Source organism: Cyrtonyx montezumae, unplaced genomic scaffold, assembly GCF_038088225.1.
Source record: "Cyrtonyx montezumae isolate F1298 unplaced genomic scaffold, pur_monq_1.0 scaffold_8, whole genome shotgun sequence".
In the NCBI taxonomy this organism is placed as follows: Eukaryota; Metazoa; Chordata; class Aves; order Galliformes; family Odontophoridae; genus Cyrtonyx; species Cyrtonyx montezumae.
This window is the reverse complement of record NW_027072089.1, coordinates 90718450-90742686: the sequence shown is the minus strand read 5'-3', so window position 1 is coordinate 90742686 and position 24237 is coordinate 90718450. Positions and strand designations below refer to the sequence as shown.

Sequence of the window (24237 nt, the reverse complement as noted above, 5' to 3'; positions counted from 1 at the left end):
GAAATGACGTTTCTCTTGCCCACTTGTTCTGATAATAGTTAACTCGAGGTTAAAGATTAATAGCCAGGCAAATCTCGGTATAAATGGCTTGGGCTAGCTGGATGTATGTATCCTGCCTTCAGCTCCCCAGACCGCTGAGCTGCGCTCCCTCATCAGAGATATGAACTGCATGCTGTCCCTGATAAGCCGCTGCTGGCTGCCTTCCCTGCTGCTGCCGGCGCTGGTGGGCCCTCGCTTCGTCGCCGCCGCGTCCTTGCAGCCCCTGCACTGTGCGCCATGCACGCAGGAGAAGCTGGCCCTCTGCCCGCCCGTCGAGCCCACCTGCCCGGAGACGGCTCGGCAGCCCGGCTGCGGCTGTTGCCAGACCTGTGCCCTTGGACTAGGCCAGCCGTGCGGGGTCTACACGACCCGCTGTCGCCACAGTCTCCGCTGCCACGTCTCGTCGGGGGAGACCCGGCCCCTCTCTGCCCTCATCCGGGGCCAAGGAAAGTGCCTGCCCGCCAGCGAGGCTGTAAGGACGCGCTCAGCGGAGGCGGCAGGTAAGGCCCGATCGCGACCACACTTCGTGCAGCAGGCCTGGGAACCGGGTCTGCAGTGGCAGCGCTGCAGGAGCCGGGAGTCAGGAGCTTGGGAGGATGTACGAAGTTAGGCGCGCATTTAAAGTATAGGAAATGCAGACAGCATTTTGAAGGAGAATGTGCTCAGATTAGTGTGAGGTGAGGCATCCCGTTGCAGATCGAGGAGATATTCAGAGATGCCGCAGGCAGCAAGCAGGAAGATACTCAAGCGATGGGACGATTCAGACTATTCACAGTAAGGTTTCTGGAACTACAGACTCTAGTAGTAAACAGTAACAAGAGTGGGACAGATGTTTTTGGGATTTTATTCATGGACATCTCCAAAAGTCTTGAGAGAGATTGAAAATACCTAAACAAATTTTGTGTTTGAATTCATTTATTATTTATTATCAATTTATGGATTTATTCACTAATGCCTTTGAGCGAAAAGGCATATCAAGCATCTTATGCTAAACGCTGACCAAGAACTTCTACAGTGTTATTTCATTACTATACTATTTACTATCATTTTTGCTGTCATTACTGCTATGTTCATGTAGTTATGATTAATGTAACTCAATAACGTTAGAAACATAATCATGGTTGACTCAAAATAGTACTGACCATTAGTGGTAGTACTAAACTGGGTGCTTAAGACTCCAGCAGTTAAAAAGATATAATAATCTCATTCTTTATTTTAATTATTATTTTTTCACTGAACATCATCAAAAGGGGAAAAAACGGGATTATTTTTGGTCATTGTATGGTTGATTTACAGCCTTGATCCAACAAATTATTTATACATGTTATGCATTCTTGCAATCACTAAGAGCTTCTGCTCTTAGCAAAAGAATGAAGAGTTCACATTCTCTAACTTAGGTATTGTCACAGGGGCCACGCTCAGGCAAATGCAAACAATTTCTTCCATTCCCTGACTATTCAATCCACTGAAGACAAAAGCGAACATCTGACAGCTCCTGTGAATTGTTACCTGTTGTTAAATGTGAGGCAAGCCACAGAACAAAGTACAGGATGCCATGAATTCAAGTCTGGACCGAATCATTTCCTAAATAAAAACAGAAACACATCATGCTGATTAAAAAAAGTAATAATAATAAAGTTTCTCGCAAGATTTTCCCCATTTAGTAAAGCAACTAAAACCCACAGTGGCAAATAAAGATTTTTCATTTCTGACAGAATGGCTGCAGTTTAACCTTTAGGAGTAGAGTGATTCCAAATCATAGAATGACAGATTGTAGAGTTGGAAAGAACCTTTAAAAGTTATCTAGTCCAATTCCCCTACAATGAACAGGGACATCCACGACTAGATCAGATCTTGGTCCAGCCTGGCCTAGAATGTCTCCAGGGGCAGGGCTTCTGCCACATCTCAGCAACCTGTTCCAGTGCCTCACCACCCTTACTGTAAAAGGCTTTTTCCTTACAACCAACCTATATCTACCCTAAGTTTGAAACCATTTCCCCATGTCTGGATATGACTTTACAAAAGAAAACTAATGTAAGTTATTTTTTCTCCAACTGAAATGGATCTGTTACAAATATGTTTTTTTGGAGGGGTAAGGGGATATGAAGATAAATGTGTGTGTGAGGGTGCCTTCCTCTTTTTTTTTTTACCTTTTTCCTTTGGAGAAATAAGTGCTAAAGGTCACTGTAGATATTCATCTTAATAAAATTCCTTTCCAGACTCTACTGAGCCTGAGGATATACCTTTAGATAGCACTGAAATGGCACAGGATCAGATGCTGAACTATCCATTGATGTTTCCCATAAGCCAGGATAAATCCATCCCTTGGAATGCCATCACTGTATATGAAAACATGAAAGCAAAGAGAATATATGAACTCAAGAAATGGAAAGAACAGGTGAGTGGGGTTTTTTTGCAAGCCTTTCAGGGACCATTTCAGTAGATGCTACTTGATTCTGGCTACGAAATTAAAGTGTGCGTGAAACTCTAATCCCAAATCTAGTTCCTACATCAAGATGTTGTTATTTTGGGTAGCTAGAAAACAGGCTTCTTTAGAAATGCCTTCCTGAGATGCTCGAGAAACAAGCAGAATAGCAGTAACTGTAAAAATAGATGGGCATCAGACATGTCCTGTACAGAGTCCTTGTCGAGGATAAATCTTGCTCTGCAGTTAACGTCAGATGATTACATGGTTCCTTAATTTCTGGAAACCCATACTACAGTCTTGGACTTCTTTCTTGTTTTAATTAAAATAATAAAAGGCATTTGCGCTTTGTCTATTGATCAGTGAAATAAAAAGAAGCACTTATGTACTAATGTTGATGAAACACCAGTACAAAACAAAACATTGCTTTCTGATCAAGGGGAAACACTAGCAAGTAGATGCATGTGAAAAGACAGAAAGCTCAGCAATTAAAGTACACTTTTATCTTCGATACTGTAAAGCTGCGGTGACTAATGGGCACGTGGGATATGTGCAAAAATAGGCTCTTGTTCCACTTGAGGGCACCAGAGAACCACATTTAATGCAGTCCCAGACAGCGTGCTTAACCATGCAGCGTAGAGTTGAATTAGATTTATGCACCACAGTGCATGACATTTCATAACAGTCACAAACAAAATGGAGGGAAACGAACAAAAAATAGCTAAAAAGTCTGGCTCCACATCCAGAGCAGAAGTTAAGTGCTCATTTAGTTTGGACTGCTATATATTAAAAGCTATTAGTTCCAGTTCTGTCTTCTAAGCCTCTACCTTTCTGACCCAGAGCACCAGATAAGCCCACTGGTTTGAACAGAACTGCTATGTGAGGTGAGGTCTTGGAAAAGAAGAGGATGAAGTTATTTTCACTCCCAAGTAAAAATATTTGTTCAGTCACTTCCCCCTTCACTCGTTAGGCACTGTTAATACAGTAGTCATAATGTGGTGACTTAAAAAAAAAATTAAAAAAGAAGCAAGAAAACAGTGAAAATAGTTAAAGATACAAACAGTACTTCATTTCCAGTTTCAGGTACTTTGGATCTGAGTCTCACAAGTCACTGCAGTGTTTTCCATTCTGCTTTGGTGACAACCATGTCTTATACAAAAGATAACATTCAAATGTGTGTTCTCATACTGTCTGTATGTGTCTTGCACCTATTCTCTGTACATCAACAGAACACAGGACCATGGCAACCCAACAAAATGTGCATACACAAGCCTTCTAACATGAAGCTCCCCATAATAGAAGATACAGTAGTCTCAGAGTAGTAATGTACTTAACTCAGTACAGGTTAAATTTCCTTGCGTGGCAATTTAAGTACTTTAATTCTCATGTTTCTGAGGACAGAAAGTACCTCAAAGAATAGAAACAAACACCTAAATGCAACACTAGCTTTGTCTGGACACACTACTATTGAAACATGTAGGATCTACATGCAAATCAGTGTTACATGCTGCAGATTGTATGACTAATAAATAAGCTTTTCGCTAGCTTCATATTGATCACTTTTTGTTTGGTTGGTTTCTTCATGATTTCAGTACTGACAATCTTTGTATGGTTTTCTGTAGGGACCTTGTCAGAAGGAGCTCTATAGAGCTCTGTATAAATTGGTAAAGGCTCAGCAGAGAAGTGGAGGAGACATTTACAAATTCTATTTGCCCAACTGTAACAAGAATGGATTTTACCACAGCAAACAGGTATGTATTTTTTCCTGTCTGCTCACAGCAGCTTGCAATTAATCTGACACAGACAATTCTTTTCACAATCCTCTGCTACAAAGCTCACAAGTTTGCATCTGCTGGAAAAGGTTGTGAAAATAGGATACTTAGTAGTGGGAACAGATGGTTAGTCATCTTAAAAGTGAGTGCATGCTCTGGATTGACAAAAATGGAAGCAAAAGTCTTCTCTGTTCACAGAACAGGTGTACACTAAGCCTTTCTAAAATGTTTTGACCCTGTCTCTTCCCAAGCCAAGTCAAGCTCTATGCATCTGATTTGTTAGCATATTCGCAACCAATGCTAATCCATACTATCCACCATACTGCCTGTGTTGTTAAGTGTGTATGTAATAATCACTGTGAGGACAGGAGGATCTCAGCTCTCCCATTAAAGAATTCTTGAAGTGACAAAACTCTCTGGAGCAAGATTAGCCCTTTGAAATTATAAAAAATGTATTGATTTGTACTGCCTTTAGATTACATTATTGATAATGCTTATATCCATTATAGTATCTACAAAAGCTATTGCAAAGTACTCTGAGAGAAATCTGTATAGTTAACTAAAGCGTAAATCACACTGTTGTAACTGTAGACCATACACAAAAATTTAGTAGGTTTGCATAAGTCTGTGCCACCAAGATTTATTGTTTTAGTAAGTGGCACCACCATGTGACTCATAGTGACCTGGGACCTAAATAGGCATATGCAGAAACCTGTGTAGCTCCCCCACTAAAGAAAGAATTACATTTCCCTCAATGTATGAAGAGTCAGCCTATCAGGCCTTTGCTTTCACTCCTTTACCTTACATATTCTGCTTTCCACCAGATTCTCATACTGGAAGGTAAAGCTACTTTATATTACCAATTATCAAGAAGTGGGCATATTGTTTTAAATCTGTAATTTTTGTTGGAGTAGTAAAGCTTAAATCAAGACTTCCTAACCAAGTGTGTTGGCTGGAAGTTCTATCAGAGAGGTATCACTGCATTAAAAATGGGTCCAATGCACTGCAGTTCTTGAGCTTTCAGTTCTAGTGTGTTGAACTACTCGTAGTATTCAGTAGTGAGTTTTTTGCTAACAATTACTTATTCTGGGTTTTGATTAACTTTCCAAATAATCCTAGTGTGAAACTTCACTGGATGGAGAGTCTGCTGGGTGCTGGTGTGTCTATCCAAAAAATGGAATAAAAATTCCTGGATCCCCAGAAGTGAAAGGAGACTCTGACTGTCAACAGTATCTCAGATCACTAGAATAAAATTAGTATTCATTTACATCAGCTTCTCTGTGGAGCTGACCTCATCAGGAGCCATTTTAGGCAGGAGCCATTCCAAGAAGGTAATTACGAGCACCTGATTTTCAGCTCATGAACAGCCCCATAAAATAGCTTTTTTACTGAGCTGGTATTATTTAGATGCAGAATTGACAGTTAAATACAAGCAACTGCATGATCAAGTCCCGCAGTCTTATATGTTATGTTTTTATAATATTAGAGATAGTTTCATATGTAAAGCTGATGTTATTTATTTTACGAGTATGTTTTTGTCCGTGTTCTTACTAATTTATATTCTCTCTATAATTTATATTCTCAAACACTTCATAACTTTATATGTAAATACTTAGTATTATTGCCCTTAAATGTATGTGTTTATGTTAGAGAAATGATGCTACTTAAAACTTCAAATGGCATAAGTCTATTGGGAAAAAAGTGGTTTGTAAACTTGCCTTTTTATACTGTGTATTTATAGATGTAAAATGGAATTTAAAAAAATAGCTTTCAGTAGGGAATGTGCTTTGGAACTAATTTAAAACTTGTTTTGTTTATCATGTTGCTTTGGCACCCCTGTTTCAGCGTCAAGCTGTTTCTTAAGAAAGAAAGTCTAAACCTTGACTATACACTGAAATTCATGATGGGACAGTATTTGTTATGTTTTCCATACATATGTACAGGATATATAGCAAAACAAGAGGATATTCAGTGCCACAAATGTAAATTATTCACATGTTGACTTTATCATGTTATTTAAAATAAGTTATTAAATAATTTCTTCTACAAAGCTCCAGTGTCTTACTTTTTGCAGCACAGCACACAGGTGCCAGCTTTCTGGAGCTGGTAACTAAGTTACCTGGGAGAAGAGACCATTTCCCACCTCTACAATTTCCTTTCAGGTAGTTGTAAAGAGCAATCAGGTCTATCTTGAGCTCTCCAGACTAAACAATCCCACTTTCCTCAGCTGTTCCTCTTAAGGCTTTTGTTCCAGATCTTTCATTCATTTTTTTGCTCTTCTTTGGACATCTTTTGAGGCCTCAGTGTCTAGTAGCAAGGGGCCCAAAACTGCTTAAGGTTCAGCCTCACCAATAGGAATACACGGGGACAACCACCTCCCTAGTCCTGCTGACTGAACTATTTCTGATACAAGACAGGATGCTATTGGCTTTCTCAGCCACCTGGGCACACTGCTGGCTCATGTTCACTATGAACCCCAGATTCTGGGGTTCTGTACAGCTTTCCAGACACTCTGCCTACACTAGTAGTGTTGCATGGGATTGTTGTGACCAAAGTGCAAGACCCATCACTTGATCCTAGTCAGCCTCATACAACTGGCCTCAGCCCATCTATCAAGCTTATCCAGATCCCTCTGTAGAGCCTTCCTAACCTCAAGCAGATCAGCTTCCTCCCAACTTTATGTCATCTTCAAACTTGCTGATGGTGTATTCAGTCCCCTCATCCATATAATCAGTAAAGACATTAAACAAGATTGGCCCCAGTACATAACTGGGCATAACCACTTGTGACTGGTCATGAACTGGATTTAACTCAGTTCACCACCTCTTTCTGGGCCCAGCAATCCTAGGAGTTTTTTGTCCAGTGAAGAGTATATCTGTCTAAATCATGAACTGTCAGCTTCTCCAGGAGAATGCTGGAGGTATTATCAAAGGCATTCTTAAAGCCCAGGTGGACTTTGTCCATAAACTTACCCTCATTCTCTAGGCAGGTCACCTGGTCATTGAAGGAGATCATGTTGGTCAAGCAGGACCTGCCTTTCATGAACCCCTGCTGGCTAGGCCTGATCCCCTGGTTGTCCCACACATGCTATGTAATTGCACTCAAGATGATTTGCTCCATAACCTTCCCTTGATACTGTCAGGCTGACAGGCTTGCAGTTTCCTGGATCCTTCTGACTTCACAGAATCACAAAATACCCTGATTTGGAAGGGACCTGTAAGGATCATGAAGTCCAACTCTTGGCTTCACACAGGGCTACCCAAAAATCAGATCATATGTCTGAGAGCATTGCCCAGATGTTTCTTCACAGAATTGTAGAGGTTGAAAGAGATCATCCAGTCCAACCTCCCTGCCAAGGCAGGCTCACTAGACCAGGCTGCACAGGTAGGCATCCAGGCAGGTCTTGAACATCTCCAGAGAAGGAGACTCTGGGCAGCCTGTTCCAATGCTCTGTCACCCTCAATGAGATGAAGTTCCCACACACATTTGTGCGGAACTTTCTATGCCTCAGTTTGTGGCCATTTCCCCTTGTCCTATCACCACACACTGCTGAGAAGAGTCCAGCCTCATACCTTTGCCTTCCTCTCCTTAGATATTTATTAGATGTGGATCAGATCCCCTCTGAGTCTTCTTTTTTCAAGACTGAACAGACCCAGATCTCAGCTTTTTCTTATGAGGAAGGTGTTCCCTTTATCATCTTCATGGCCCTCCACTGGACTCTTTCAAGAAGATTTCTTGAACTCTGTAAAACTCAGGCTGTTTTGGTGCCTGACCACCTACTTAGTGAATAACCTTTTCCTGATATCCAATATAAACCTCCTCTGTTGCAGTTTAATGTCATTTGCCTGGGTTCTATTGCTATTCACCAGAGAGAGGAAATCAGTGTCTGCCCCTCCACTACCCCTCCTCAGGAGCTGTAGGCCATGATGAGGCCTCCTGTCAGCCACCTCTTCTGTAGGTTGAGCAAATTAAGGGATTTCAGCCACTCTTTAAAAATCTTCCCCTCTAGAGTCTTCACCATCTTTGTATCCCTCCTTTGGATGCTAAGTGTTAGGTCCATTTTTTACTGCATTGTCCAAAGCTGCAGATAGTAAATGGGTGTCACATTTGCAACTCTCCAGCTGACCGAGACCTAGTTGACAAGGACTGCTGATAAATGATGAAAAATGGATTGGCAGTCACTTCTGTCAGCTTCTTCAGTGTTCTCAGTTGGATTCCATCTGTCTCCATGGACTTGCAGCAGTCTAGGTGGAGTAGCAGGTCACTAACTTCTTCCTCTTGAATTGTGGGGGTTTCATTCTGCTCCCCATCCCTGTCTTCCAGCTCAGGGGCTGAGTACCCTGAGGATAACTGGCCTGACTATTAATGACAGAAGAAAATAAAATATTGAGTACCTCAGAGTTTTCCTCATTCTTGGTGGTAATGTTCCCCTCTGCATCCAGTAAAGGATGGAAATTGTCCTTGGCTCTTCTTTTGTTGTTAATGTATTTGTAAAAACATTTTTTTATGTTTTACAACAATGTCCAGATTAAATCCTAGCTGGGCTTTCTCCATTCACTCATTCCATCTCACTGCATATCCTAGCAACATCCTTGAATTCTTCCCAAGTTGCCTACCCCTTCTTTCAAAGATTGTAAGCTCTCTTTTTTTTTCCAAAATCTCAGTGAGATCTCCCTGTTCAGCCAGGTCAGCCTGCTTCCTAACCAGCTCCCCACTACATCATAGGCATCATAAAACAGGCTCTTCTCTATTGAGCCTGTTTTTACCCCCTTACCCCTTCAAACATAGTTTAAAACCTTCTAAATGAGCCCTGCCAACTCCTGGGCTAGAATGCTTTTCCCTCTTTGAGATAGGTGAATGTTAACTGTTGCCAGCGGGTCCAGTGCTGTACAAGCTGCTCCATGATAAAAAACAGAATTAAAAAATCCACCAATGACACCAGCCTCTTAGCCATATGATGATCAAGTGGGTTTTCCTTTTCCTCTCAGTGTTTTTCCCTGCTATTGATATTGAAGGGATTGAACAAAACTCTACCTGTGCTCCCACTCCTTCAGCTAATCACCCGTGTCCTAAAGTCCCTTTTCCTAGCCTTTGCACTTCTCTCTGCAACTTCATCAATGCTGACCTGAACAATAAAAAGCAAGTAATAACTGGAGGTCTGTATCAGACCAGGGAGCTTCTTCTTAATGTCACTGACCCAGGCACCAGGGAGGCAGCAGACTTCACTTTGAGTAAGGTACAGTCAGCATATGATATGCTGACTGGCCCACTGTTTCCCTCCGAAGAAAGTATACTATGACCACTACCCTTCTTTTGTTCTTGGTAGAGGTAGTAGAAAGGCATGGGGTTGACTGACTCACCCTAGACAACCCCCTAGATAAATCTTCATCAACATCCGCTTTTCCCTTATCCTTCAAGTTCCAGAACTTCATACCTATTGTGTAAGGGCACCTGGAAAGGTGAGGCAGGCTGGAGGGGGTTTCTCTATCACTCTGAGCAGAGTCCTGTTTCCATTCCTCTCTGTCTCTTCAGTTGCCCTCCTTCTGCCTGATGGCTAGAGCAGGGGACCCTCCACTATTTGCAGAGTGTCTCTCCTGGTGCATTTCACGCAGAGCTGGTAGGATGTTACTCAATTAAATTGGTGTGGGAGTTAGGAAGTCCCAAAAGTGGAAACAGGCTGCATAAACCCTGCCTGAGAAAAGGTACAGAGAAGAGAGGATAACATTTTTAAAAGCTTAACTGGAGGGAAGCTCAGCAAAAAAAAGAGTCAGTTTCTTGAGATGAGCCTTAGGTTTGAAATGGGAGTGGGAACTAGTGTGCAGAAACTCCAGAGCTGAAGCATGTAAATCTCTGCTCTGTGGACTGAAGTTCTGTGGCATTGCAGTGTACTTGTTGAATGTGCTGACTGTATCTGTCCACTGGTTTTGCTCCAACTGAGGTCTGATAAATTTTTAACTGCCCCAAATTTGAAACTGTAGATATGCTATTGAGCTGCTCTGTTAAGAGAGTTGTCTTTACAAGAGAAGTACCTCAAAGGCAGTTGATAGCATTAACAATATGAATAATTAAAAGACTAACCTCACTGTAATGAATTACAGTGAGACTGGGCTAAAACTTCATTATAAAACTGTATTCACTATGTCAAAATGCTCCGCAATCTTGTATCAAAAGAGTGAAAAAACAGCAGATTGGGGCAGAATCTTAGAGAGTTTTCATGGTGCATGCCCACAGCATTGAAAAGTAGTCATATAATATTTCTAAGAGAAAATGGTGAGGAAAGGAGGGGAAATTGTATGATTCCAGCTGCAGTACACAGCTAACTAACTGCACTAACTGTTCTCACACCATCAGCCTTGCACAGAGTTGATCACTAAATAGCAGAAATTGGTTCTTTTTTGTTGGGATCAATACATGTAAGAGAAAAGAGTATCATGTTAACAATTATTAATAATACAGTCTATTTGCAATATATAGGACACCTACTTCTAATATTTGCAGGGTGGCAAATTCCCATCCTAGCTGCAAAAAATTACTTTTTTTATGGGGATGAGTGTTAGGAACTCTGTCCTTTAAATTTTAACACCAGGAACAAAAGCTTCCTCATACAGCATTTGAACATGACAGACAGATTTCTTAGAAGATCATCTTACATCTTACTGAAAACAGCAGGGGATGGGTGCCTCCTTGTCTGCAATCTGGCCTTGTGTGACATCCTGCCAGGACCCAGGACAGATCTCTGCTGAACTGCTCTAGGCTGGACTGACTGACTTAGGCCAGACTTCTGCATATTGGGATTAGGACTAATGCAAGGAGACAAAGAAGTCAAATTCTACCTCCCCTGCTGGGAGTGCTGCTAAAAGCTTGTCCTATGTTTAGGCCATAGATGTCATGCATTGTGATTTTCATGATTGTTATTATCAGTCTCAGCAATAGGATGAAAAAAAAAATCTAAGATCTGTAATTTCCTTTTGCTTATTTATTTTACTTACTTATTATTTGACTATGGGTTTTGGGTTTTTTTGTTTTGTTTTGTTTTTTAACATGCATCACCTGGCAATCCTGGCTTTAGCATGTGCTCACTGCACAAGTCCCTCCTGTGATGGCAAGCCTATCCTTGTAGGAGTATGTAGGAAAACAAGGAAGGTGCTGCAGGATGCTCTGAGCAGCTCAGGTCACCCAAAGGGCAGTTGGATATCCAAAGGGAATATACTGCTCCTTGTTATTTTATCTGCCTGCCTTCACACCCTCTTGTACTCCTTCCACTCCACTCAAAATAAATTAATTGGTAGGAAGGTGTAAGGTAAACACTGTAACGTTTGGTTCATATTATCTGAAAACACTACCTAGTCTATGCTTTCTTCTGTCAAAACACTGTCATGTTTTGGCAGGATTTGTTCCTGGTTGCTCCTCCTCCTGCCGCTGGCCTACTGCCACCTCCAAAATGCTCATAGAAAGGAAATGAGGTCATTGCACTCTGTACTTTATTTTCAAATCTTTTCCCCTAAATCTGTCTACAAAGGCCTGCCTAATATTAGTGTCTAGTCATACTGAGTTAGTCAGGCTCCTCACTTTGAAGTAAATGGAAAAATTGGTGTTGGGAAGGGTAGTGGGGACAAAGACTTGTCGTAGGCTTCTTATTTACAAAAATGTTATATTTATGGACTTTATGCAGTTATTGGATGTTGCACTGAGAAGCGGGCAGAGACTCAAAATGCACAGGAAAATGTGGGTTATGAGTGTCTTAATGAATACTTAACTGTGTTTGGCACATTTGCCTTCTTGAAGAATTGTGTGGATGGTATGTAGCAAATAACACTATGAGAGAGAGAGAGAAGTAGAGAGATTCTCTTTGTCACCACATATCACCTAGACACATTTAGGTAATGAGGGAACAAAGAAGGGCAGGATTTGACAGGAACACTGCCAGTTAGTTATGTATTACCAGAAAGTACAGCAGTAGCCCAGACACACCAGCACTGGCTCTTTGATTAATGAAAACAGCTGCGATGGTAGGTCTATCAAGCAAACAAGGGCTTTATTTTACTTTCCTTCATTTCCATTTCCACTGACTTCTCTCCTCCTTTGGGTCCTTTGCACTCACCTAGTCTATCTGCAGGTATACTAATGGAAAGGCCCAGGGAAAGAGGCAATTTCATGTGGGACTGATGTGGGAGCAAGCTTGCCCCTGGACATAGAATTAAAGTCAAATGAAAAAATTCTAAATGTAGTCCATTCCAGATCTTGAGTGTTTCATTTTGCAAGAGTTTCTGCTTGCTCTTTGAGATTCTATAATGGATATAGAATGAACAGCCAGCAGGCAAAGCTGTTCTGGCAGAGACCCCCTGCTGCAGAAACCCAAGACAGCACTGCCTGCTCTTCCTTCTTCATCTGCTCTTAAGCTAACAAGGAGCAGCCCATTTGGGTTAACACAGAGGTTTTAATTGCATAAATATGCCTGAAATTGAGTGATTATCTTTTTCTCTCACTGCCAGTGCTTTGTAGTTTATTGATGTATTGAAGTTGAGGTTCCTTGGAAAAGCATCTTAGTGTGGGATGTCTATGAAGACATAGAGCAAATATTTGCTATATCATCATCATCTTCTTCTATATTTTGTTGTAGCCTGCAGCTTCTGTTTATTGCTGCTTCAACAGCTGAGCCCTTGCCATTTGGCTTCAACAAGGGAGCAGGGAAAGAAGAGCTGTAGCATGTCACTGTTAGCATCTATGGAAATATGTAGCAAGACCTGAGGGCTGAACTTTGCATATGGCATCCCTGTGATAAAGCAATAATCAGTTTTCAAGCTCAGACAGTTAGGCCCTTTTAACTGGGTGCAAGTTACGTGTTGTGTAGCAGATGCAGGAAACTCACCTTCACCTTGAATATTCTTTGGGTGGTATAAACAGGCAAAAATAGCCTCTGTTCTCCAATTGCAGGAAGCTACGGAAATACACACTCAGCCTGGCTCTTGTAACTAAGGTCTTCCACTACCCCACTTCTGAAATGTCCTACTGCATGTGGCAGTGGGAAGCAGTCCTTCCCAGTAACATCTTGTTCAGCTTGACAGAATCTTTTAGAATCTCAGCTTCTCTTTGCAGCAATAACTTTACTGCCTTTCTATCACCACTCATTGAGAGCGCAGTGGGGTGAAATTAGCAATATGACAGATAAAGCCTCTCAAGGAATTTAGATAGGTCAGCAGAAGTGGAAACTTGGGACATATACCTCGGGACAAGCATTCTGCAAGGATAAACTGAGATTTGCAGCATTATCCTTTGCTTCTGCTAATACCCAGATACAGCATTATTTATTTATTTATTTTTCTGCAACTGTCAGCCTTTAAGTCATTTACATATTTAAATATATACAGGGTAAGAGCAAAAACAAAGGTGTATATATTTCCACAGCTGCAAAAGCTGAACTGCAAGAAATTATACAACATAAAATGATGAAAAACTTTAAAAACTAAAACTTCTGGTGAACAACCAATTGTGCTACTTACCATTTTACCAGTAAATTTCCCTTCTAGCAGAAGAATATTTAGTATTTTTTCAACTGATGTGTTGTACAGTGCAAACAATCTCATGTACTGGAACTCCAGATGCGAAGCTACCATCCACTGACAGGTTAAATACCTTCCAGTTGGAAGATACACCAGCCCACTGGACATGCAGAAAAACTTCTTTTTATGTTCTTAAACAGCATGAGTTTTGTATACTTGCTGAAGAAGATGGTTGTCCTTGGAATACTCAATAACAGTTTTTGGATCTTATTTTCACACTGCTTAGAAAAAAGAAGGAAAAAAAAAGGCAGACTAGGGAGGATGGGGTGGAAGAGACAGTACTTTCTAATGTAGGAAAAAAGCATATTCTTCTGATATTAACAAATGATTTCCTAAAGGCACAGCAGGAGCAGCTACTCATATAGTTGTAGAATCATAGAATCACCAAATTTGGAAAAGACCTACAAGATCATCCAGTCCAAGTGTCCACCTATCACCAGTAGTTCTCTCTAAACAATGTCCCTCTAAATGTTCCTTGAACACCTCCAGGGTCGGTGACTCCACCACCTCCCTGGGCAGCCCATTCCAGAGCCTGACCACTCTTTCAGACAGGTAGTATTCCCTAACATCCAAATCGAATCCCCCCTGGCTCAACTTGAAGCCACTACTTCTGTTCCTATTGCCAGTTACATAAAAGAAGCCAAACCCCAGCTCATTACAACATCCCTTCAAGTAGTTATAGAGAATAAGGTCTCCCCTAAGCCTCCTCCACATTGAACCACCCCAGCTCCCTCAGCCGCTCCTCATAAGACTTGTGCTCCAGACCCCTCACCAGCTTAGTTGCCCTTCTCTGGACACGCTCCAGGGCCTCAATGTCTTTTTCACAGTGAGGGGCCCAAGATTGAACACAGTACTTGAGGTACAGCCTCACCAGTGCTGAGTACAGGGGACAATTACTTCTCTGCTCCTGCTGGCAATATATTTCTGATACAAGCCAGGATGGCAGTAGCCTTCTTGGCTGTCTGGGCACACTGCTGGCTCATATTCAGCCGAGCATCAACCAATACCCCAAGTCCATTTCTTCTACACAGTGCTCCAGCCACTCTACCCCAAGCCTGTAGCATTGGCTGGGCCAAAAGTGCAGGACCCGGCACTTGGTCTTGATGAACCTCATCCCATTGGCTTCAGCCCAGCTACCCAGCCTGGCCAGATCCCTCTGTAGGGCCTTGCTATCCCCAGGCATATTGACACTTCCAGCCAACTTGGTGTCATCTGCAAACTTACTGACAGTGCACTCAATGCCCTCATCCAGGTCATCAGTAAAGATATTGAAGAGGACAGGTCCCAGTACAAACCCCTGGGGAACACCACTCATGACTGATTGTCAGCTGGATTCAACTCCATTCACCACCACCACTCTCTGGGCTTGGCCTTCCAGCCAGTTCCTTACCCAGCAAAGAGTGTACCTGTACAAGCCACAGGCTGTCAGCTTCTCCAGGAGAATACCATGGGAGACAGTGTCAAAGGCTTTGCTGAAGTCAGGGCAGGCTATATCAGCAGTCTTTCCCTCATCTACCAGATGGGTCGCTAGATCATAGGAGATAAGGTTGGTCAAGAAGGACCTGCCCTCCATGAACCCATGCTGTCTAGGTCTGATTCCCCAGTTGTCCTGAACATGCCACACTTCTTCGCTTGATCTCCTTCAACACAATCTGCTCCATAAACCTTCCCTAGCATCGAGGTCAGGCTGACAGGCCTGTAGTTCCCTGTACCCTTACAACCCTTCTTGTAGATGGGAATCACACTGGCAAGCCTCCAATTTTCTGGGACCTCACCAGTTGACCAGGAACTATGATAGATGATGGGAAGCAGCTTGGCTATCATCTCTGCCAGTTCCCTCAGCACTCAGGTGGATCTTATCTGGCCCCATGTACTTGCAGCAGTCCGGGTGGAGTAGTAGGTCTCTGATTGTTTCCACCTGAATCGTGGGGGCGTTTATTCTGCTCCGAAGTGAGACTTCCAGGTCAGAGAGTGGAGTGCCCTGAGGATAACTGCTCTGACTTTTGAAGACAAACATAAAGAAGACACTGAGAACCTCAGCCTTTTCCTTATCGTCAGCGGCCACGTTCCCAGCCACATCCAGTAAAAAAATGGAGATTCTCCTTCGTCCTAACATTAACATCCTAATATTAAAATTTCATTTTGAATACTAGTATGTGATCGTATCCATAAGAATTGCTCAGCACTTTTCATACTTTAATTATAATTTCTATTGCTAATATGTGAAATCTCTGTGGAGCCATCCTGCATTACTCAGTTTTAGAGTGACTACAAACACACAAAAAAAAAATGATTTCCCAACAGATTTATAAAACCACTACTTAAATTCAGGGTTCAGATCAATATAGAATTATGCTGTGCTAAGGTTTCTATGGAATTTAGTCACAAAAGTTCAGACTGTACTAAACACTAATTAATTCTGTGGTTTTGGTACTCACTGACGTCTCCTTTCCCTTGTGCACAAATAGCTAATGATATTCCCTAAAGAATGTGCATGCCAAAACACTGAAAAGGGATATTCTAAGTTCAAAAGACTATTGCACAGTAGACCTATTGAAAAAGGGAATTTCTTAAATAGTTCAAAAGATAACAGAGCTGCCTGCAATCAACTTTAACTTGGATTCGTGCCAGTGAAAGGGTTATTAAAGGGTTTATGCAACTATGTTACTATGGTTAAAACCAGTATTTTCCACATCAGTATGTGCCACATATAGGAACCATCTAGCACCTAGAGATGAAGTATGCTACAAAAAAGAACAAAAAGAACCTACCAAGATTTGCAGTACATTCATGAATTTTTTTGTTGTGTACCTTCCTGTGCAAATTCTTAAGGTGCCAATAATGCTAACTAAGTTTAAAGGATCTCTATGAGACTTCACAATGTTCACCTGGATTGCACAAAATTCTTGAAAGAGCTTGTTAGAAGTGAGAAAAATGTTGTAAAATGTTTACTTGAAGAAAGAGAAACAAAACAACCAAACTACACACCCGAGCCAAGGGCAGCAAGGGCACCAGAAAAGCAGGTGTTTTTCCAGTACCTATGTTCTCTTTCTGTGACCAAAAAAATTCCTGCACTGCAACTCTTAATAGGAAATGTGTCTAACTTGTGCATGCAGGGAGAGATCGTCCTCTGAACTGATACTGACCCATACATTTGTGTAATGTCCACATCCTAATGCTTGAATGTAGCCCATAGATAATCTTGTTTGAATTGCAGCCTAATTCCCATAGCCATGACAAAAACTCTGAATGATGCGTAACTTGTCCGTTGTATTGAGCCCGTTTTCATTGAAGTATAAATGTTAATAACTAATCAATTAAGAAAAAATACTACAAAAACCCAAACTACCACTCATCTTTATTCTGCAAGAAGTAAGGTTATTTTTTATTTAATACCAAGAATGCCAGCTGCCAGCAACACACACAAAACAGTAAGTATCCAATAGTAGTGCAAGCAGTCATACTCCTAAGGAATACTAACAGGCAATTTATGAATAAGGTGTAGCTTTAAACCACAGCTAAGAAATATTTGCTATTTTTAAGACACTTTGTTTTCAACTTATTTACTGGAAACAAGGTAGCCAAACTGGTTTGTACAACTACACAAACGTTTTCACTTTTCTATGGCTAATGAAGTTGGTACTGATTAAGGACTCATACCAGCCAACATGTCTTTATTTTTAATGGTGGGGCAAAACAGAAGGAGCTGAAATATTAATGAAAAACACCAATCAAAAAGTTGCCACAGGATATAAAACATTTCTTCACTTCACAAAATGTAGTTTTGAAGGCAGCAGTACACCTTTACTGGTGAGAGGTTGTTCTGAGAGGGTTCATGAAATAGAGATGGAAAAAATGGAAATACTAATAATTCACTTTTATAAATCCAACACTTATTATTCTATGTTACATGACCAAATGTTGCTAAATATGATTTTACTTAATTTTACTCTCCACACATATGTATTTGAAATGAACTAAATTCCAACTCAAAAAAATAAAATAAATAAAAAATAAAAAAAGCACTCAGCATTTCTTTATGTACTTGTTTGGTCAACAAATCTTTGCAGGCATTACATTTGCAGTTGCAGTAAAACTACTACAATAAATTTCCAATTCACATAGCTCTCCATAACCATCTGCCAAGAAGTCTGTATCAGCCTGGACTAAGTATAACCTTCACGTTCCCTGTATTTCTTACTGTTAGGTTTAAAATGTCAGTTTTTAACAATGATGAAAACTCATTTCATTAGATATAAATTAGGAGTATGCAAAAAATCCAAACTGGGTTGTTCAGCTAAAACATTTCAGAGTAAGATTTTAAACATCTGATATAAAGTGATTACCGTCTTGACCCTGCAAGCTGTGTATCCAAATCTTTCCACATCAGATTTTCAGGACATTTGCCAATGCTGGCAGGAAACAAGGATGGCTGTATTTCACAGCGTGGGAGAGAAATGAGCTCTTTGACCTCATGGTCTCCCATCCATCAGCACAACCACTGGCTGCAATAGTTGGAAAGGCACATGAGAGTACTGCTCTCATTCTCCATCAAATTCCCAACCCAACAGGAAATCAAAACGATGATGGCTTCTTTTATTTTTTTTTATTACATTGACATCAAACATTTATAGTGACACATATAAGAATATATTATATATTTATATAAATATATATGATATTTATATAAAATATATAAATAAATATACATATACAAAGTATGGCATTACTTTCCAGAGAGCTGGTACATTTCACAGTCCACCTTTCATTGTCTTACAATTTTTTTTCATAAAGTTCAATAAACCATCAGCCAAAACAAAACAAAAGCCAAACTGCCAAAGACTTCTTTATATAAAAGCATCACCTATTAGAATAAAACCAAAATATCTACCTTCCAATTGAAAGGATATATAATGTCATGGCAGCTGGTTTGGATGTTTAAACTGTGGCTCTTACCTATGCTTAAATTCAGGCAAATAATTTCTACCAAATTCAAAGGAAGAAACTGTTGTGTGCAGTACAAACAACGCACACAGGTCTTAACAACCAAGTACACAATCCCCTCATTTGCACTGTTTTAAATGTAAGCTCCTCATAGCAAATGTGTGCTTTGAGAGAGTATATTAAGACAATGTGGAATAGACACAGCTTTTAAAACTAAGTCAGCAAACAAAAAGGCTGGTGCTGTAACAACATTTTTTTTTTTGTCTATAAACATTCTATACTAGCATGAGGAGATTTGAAGGAAACAGACAAAACATAATCCTTGTTGCACTAACTGAAGCTAAGGACGGATAAAGAATGCAATACAGAGAGCTTCAGTGCAACTGTTAATTTTTCCAGTGGCATAATTTAGTGATGTGTACATTGGAAATACCAATAAAATAATTAACAACATTTATAAGATTTTCGTGGCATCTGTACCTACTTCATATAATGGAACAATCACTTCTGGAAATACTTCCTTCACTCCACAAATTCGCTTCTAATATGTAGAATAGGTGTGTATGCACATGGAACTATACACATTCGTAAATCATCCCATATTATTACCTTTTCTTTGCATACAGAAGTATACACTAGAATTACTGTGTGGTTTGGCATTCATGTTATATTTAAATAAGTTTATTTTAAAACAATTATATTAAATATAGACTAACAGAATATTCATAATATACTTCACAGAAAAAATAATAGTCTTTATTTTAAAATGTTTCTTAAAAAGTTGAGATTTTTTTATAAAAAATTTTACCCGTGAAGATAAGTTTCTCATCAGACCTGTAAAAAAACCCTAGCCTTTAAATCCTTGTGTGTTACTTTGTTGTTGTTCCTTTATTAATTTTACAAGTTTACAATCTATAAATTCTTTCAAATTAAAGCCACAGTCTTCCAGGATCAAATTGGCCACAAGCCATTTTTTAAAAAGTCAGTGGAGACTCCCTGAACGCATTCTGAAGTGCCTTGGGTTCTTCTTTCTCGGTGTCAATAGTGCAGGTTTTCATGGGAATTCGGAGTTTCCTACACATTCTTCTGTAGAAAGCTCAACACGTGTCAGTGGCCAGGTACAGCTGCAGAACCCATATAAGCCTGGATTTCCCCAGCCACCACAGGAGATAGACAGGAAGCAGAGATCATAACACCTTGCAAAATGCAGTACTTCCCTCCAAGGTCTCTGCTAGGTCCAGCTGCCACACAGATGCCAAAAGAGCTGGCATTCAACTCTCATTTCTTTTCCAAGTCATAGCAGTGGACATCTCCTTTTCCCTTGCCATCATATCCAGGAAGAGGTTGTCCATATTTATCGACACACCAGCAATAACCTCTTTTTCGGCCTTTGGATGGACGACACTGAAACAGAATGTAGGACCTAATTAACATATTTTTTGTTTTATTCTGCTCTTTAATTTATAACAAGCAGGAATCTTGTTTGATAGTTGTACTGCTATATTCTAGCCATATATAGAATCAAATAGAAGATTTGCTAGAAGACATTTCTGGAATCAAATGCATTCTAAAGACCTAGCACCACTACAAAGTTTAACAATGGACTATCTAATGTAATGCTCTACTCATAAACCATTTTGTACCTAATTATTTCATAACAAAACTCCTGAGAATTACAATAAAACAGCATAATGAACTACTCCCTATTATATTAAGCAACACAGTTGTTGACTGATGAGAACTACTTACAGGCACACAGGTTGATGACTTGAACCCATCTTTGGAAAAGAAAGTCAAGAGTTTTGTTCTACACAAAAGCAAAAGTCGACTGGCAAAGACTACTCTTGTAGCAATAAACACCTTTGATTTGCATCTGTTTTCTGAACGATTATCAATACTGTCATTTATATAGGCAAACACACAATCCTTCTGAAACTGAGCTCTCATTTCAGCAACTGCAAAGTATACTAGAACTCTCCATGTATGTATTAATCTACAACCTCCATCATTGTCAGAAATCAGTTGCATAGCAGCATTTGTTAAACTGACCAAACTAAAACCAGAATCAAATAAACTAAGATACTAAACTTCTACAGAAATAGTGATATGGTAAAAGCAGATTAAAAGTCTACTCTGTACTAATGCTCTTCCTAAGAAACCAAGAATGGTAAAAGCTAAAAAAGATGACATTGCAGGTTACACTCAGTGAGTAACCCTGGATACAGTTCAGCCTAAAAGAAACTGCAAGGTTTTCATCCCTTCAAAAGGCATGTGTCTACAGGGAACAGAGTCTGCAATTATCAACCTCCTTGCTAAGACAGCCTCCAACTACATCCAGTTGCTTTCATGACAGAGGATTCACTGCAAATGCTAACAGAGAAGGACATTTAGTCAGGAGAGAAGGAATTCCAACTCCAGAAAAAGTGGTAACAAATATACCTAGTTTTTCAAAGGCTGGGGTTTCATCTGTTGCACCATTGTGTGAAAATGAATGGACCAGGCACAATACTGCAAAGGCTATCATACACGCAGAATAAATGCTACACCTGAGATGAGAGCAATTCAAGTATTTCTGAAGTTTATGCTGGGTACCAGCTGTAGATTTGCCACAGGCAAGGTAAACCTTCTACTATTAAACACTTCTGCACTTATCTCTGGAGATGTTCAAGACCTGCCTGGAAGCCTACCTGTGTAACCTCGTCTAGGGAGCCTGCTTTGGCCTAGATGAACTCTAGAGGTCCCTTTCAACCTCTACAATTCTGTGATTCAGTAATCTTCAGGGCTTCATACACGTCCCAAGTCTTCCATGCCAGTGATCAACAAAGCTAAATTTGTTTCCCATGCATGGGTACGTAAGGAGACTTCAAGTAAGTGTTCTGCATCACACGTTGCTCAAAGCATCTGACACTCTGATGCCTAGTTTAGGGCCTCAGGTGAAAGGGTAGTATGTCAGAAATATGAATATAAGCTACTCCTGGGGACTGCCTGCACCAGCAGACAGGCCCTTGAGCCATTTAGTTTCTGACAGCAATGATTAGCACAGGCAGTACACACTATGAAGCTGAGAAAGACAGATGAGAACAGATCACACATCAGCCCAAATCTCTAACATTCCTCCTTGTCAGTTTTCACCTTGGCTTATTTTAAATAAAATCACTGTAATTGAAGGTTATTCTTAAATATAGACCTTAAGCTTCATTTATCAGTTTGTTTTCAAGAAAGAGGGTGAAGAAGTTCAAGCCTGTTGAGAAAACAGCTACATTAATAATTTGCTGAACTATGTGATTAGCTTGCACGTTATTCTAGTCACTCTCTTAGTTGGCTTCCTTCATCAAAACTTTAAATATGAAACCAATATAAATTTTAGAATCATACACTGTCTCAAAAGCCAGACCAGTATTTACCTATGTTCTCTAGGATTTTGGCGAATGGCCATTAAACAGTCACTGATGACAACAGGATTTTTTTCTTTGCTTTTGGTGGTAAAGAACTTGGCTATACCTTAACTGATATTCATGCTTAGCATACTAAATCCTTTCTGCTCAGTATCAAATAACTTGTAAGCAACTGCTTTTGCATCATTTAAAATTTACAAGTAAGAACTGGGGCAGCAATTCTGTAGTTGTTTTTATGAAGAATGCAATCACAGATGGAGCCCAAATTAGAGTGCTAATTTCTTGATGTTGATCCATTTCTCTGTCAATGAAACTAAACTTCCACTAATAATAGCAAATCAGCCTCCACTTTTAGAAGTACTGTGTACAGTACTTCTGAAATATATTACACAACTCTCAACTGATAGGCTTGTATCATTGTCAAAACAAATGTTTAATTGAAGTTATGTAGTTGGAGGCTTGAATTGCTTTTTACAGTTGCATACTTAATTTGTGGAATTAGCAATAGCAACTTGAAAATGAAACCCATAGACTGTTTCAGTTTCACAGTTCAAATAACACTGTGAGAAAAAAAGAAATAAATGACCTTCTTCAGTCCCATGATTTTGTACTACTTGCTCAATAATACTGTCGATAGTAAAGCATTTCAGATTCAAATGTGATGTTTTTGTACTGAAGCAGCTAGCTTGCACTCCCTACTGAAATGGTGCACAATTTGTATAAAAGTATACATTTTTTACTCCAAATACATTTCTCAGCTTTGCCTTCCATATGACTTCAGAAGTCCAAAAAAGCTGGAAAACTGCCCAAGCAGCGGAGTCAATAGTTACTTCTGATAGCAACACCAGCTGCCATCTTCACGCCACCTGCCCCTCTCTTCTCTATAAAGACATGCCACGGAAGCAGTTGTGGTGCACAGCAAAACATATGTTATCCCAGTGGAATCCTGATCGGCTCAGAGGTCTCTGAAGAGCTACAACTGTGGTCCCCTGGAACAGTGCAGACAGCCTTGATGTACATCTCAGGCTGTGCTGGCTCCTGCCAAGCCCAGCTCTGTTTTCAGTGGAACAATTCCAGCTCACATTTAGGTGAATATCTGAATCTGGTATACAAATATGGAGAAATAATTCTAGTTTCATCAAAGCTTTCTTTGCATGCCTGGGGCATAGTCCATGCAAATATACCTGCACACCATACTTTAATACACATGTGGTTTATTAAGATAAAGAAGCCTAAATTTTAGTATGCTTGATTTTAACAACTTTTTATGTATAAACAAGGTCTAAAACCACTTTTGTTACATCACGACAGATGAAATACTGTTCTTGAATTTCTTGCATATAAGCAAATTACTTCCTATGGTTATTTCTGAGAAGTCCATCTCTACAGGTCAGCAAATGTCAAGAAAAGTAATTGCTTTCAACTCAACTGCAGGAGTAAGTGACCAGAAAAGAATATACCAACAGACAAAATGCCTCCTGAATGAGGTTTTATGATCATAATTTAACAGATTGCTACCACCTAATCACCTACATATAAAAATATCCTATGCAGTAGTTTCAGCAGTCATTTCTAGAATTTAAAATGCACAATTCACACTCCTTTTTTGATGGATTTACTATTTCCCAACAAATTATTCTAAATTTTGTTGTCACAACAAAATATAATTGAATTATGGATTGAATGCTGCTAATAGTAGCAATAAAAGAAATTAACAAAATAGTCTGGCATTCTCTTAATCAGGCTAGATATCTGCTTGTGGTTCCCAAAAATGTCAGGCTTAAGTTTTGAGGCTCTGAAAAGAAAAAAAAATGAAACTACTGTACAGTCTTGCAGAAAGTGAATTCAGCATGGCCAGAAGTCACTCATTTTTCCATTTTTCTTCTTTTCAAGGTGTTAATTAATAGAGGGTAATTGAAATACATTATTTTTTTTTCTTCACATTTTGTTCACATGAGAAGCAGCCTGTTCCTGTTAGCACTACCTGTGAAAGCCCATGCCAGTGGTTGATCACAATTCATTTAGAGGAGGAACATTCAAACTGCATTACACATATTTACTCACACTGGCTCCATCTGCAGACATTTCTTACAAGATTCTGA

General features: G+C 40.0%; 2 protein-coding genes across 6 annotated transcripts in view; one reads left to right on the top strand and one right to left on the bottom strand.

Annotated features, from left to right (window-relative positions):
* Positions 1 to 24237, bottom strand: part of IGFBP3 (insulin like growth factor binding protein 3) — a 188599-nt gene that overhangs the window by 153612 nt on the left and 10750 nt on the right. Inside the window, exons 4-5 of one of the 3 annotated variants that reach the window (XR_010623188.1) lie at positions 19937 to 20144; positions 15745 to 15796 (exon numbers count right to left, since the gene is read on the bottom strand). The exons of 1 other annotated variant lie outside the window; for it this stretch is intronic. Coding sequence is in view for 1 of the 2 variants with exons in the window: in XM_065753057.1 (XP_065609129.1) it covers positions 20019 to 20144 (126 nt within the window). In the remaining variant the exon portion in view is untranslated. Of the gene's footprint in view, positions 1 to 15744; positions 15797 to 18593; positions 20145 to 24237 lie in introns of those variants that run through there. One more of the 3 variants, XM_065753057.1, reaches the window with a different exon arrangement.
* On the top strand, positions 118 to 16558 carry IGFBP1 (insulin like growth factor binding protein 1). 3 transcript variants are annotated; one of them, XR_010623190.1, is made up of 5 exons: positions 136 to 539; positions 2259 to 2437; positions 4087 to 4215; positions 5356 to 5567; positions 15529 to 15592. XR_010623190.1 is itself a non-coding variant. In XM_065753060.1 (4 exons), the coding sequence occupies exons 1-4, from the start codon at positions 161 to 163 to the stop codon at positions 5485 to 5487; spliced, it is 819 nt and encodes a 272-aa protein (XP_065609132.1). In that variant the 5' UTR covers positions 118 to 160; the 3' UTR covers positions 5488 to 5683. The 3 variants fall into 3 exon arrangements, 2 of the variants coding, with proteins under 2 accessions (XP_065609132.1, XP_065609131.1); XM_065753060.1 differs by lacking the exon at positions 15529 to 15592 and having other exon boundaries at positions 118 to 539; positions 5356 to 5683; XM_065753059.1 differs by lacking the exon at positions 5356 to 5567 and having other exon boundaries at positions 15529 to 16558.

What these genes read in the sequence shown, in the direction of transcription:
- IGFBP1 (XM_065753060.1), top strand. Translation starts at nt 161, where the DNA reads ATGAACTGCATGCTGTCCCTGATAAGCCGCTGCTGGCTGCCTTCCCTG. An exon ending in GCGCTCAGCGGAGGCGGCAG is followed by an intron (nt 540 to 2,258) that starts GTAAGGCCCGAT and finishes ATTCCTTTCCAG; the next exon opens with ACTCTACTGAGCCTGAGGAT. An exon ending in GATTTTACCACAGCAAACAG is followed by an intron (nt 4,216 to 5,355) that starts GTATGTATTTTT and finishes AAATAATCCTAG; the next exon opens with TGTGAAACTTCACTGGATGG.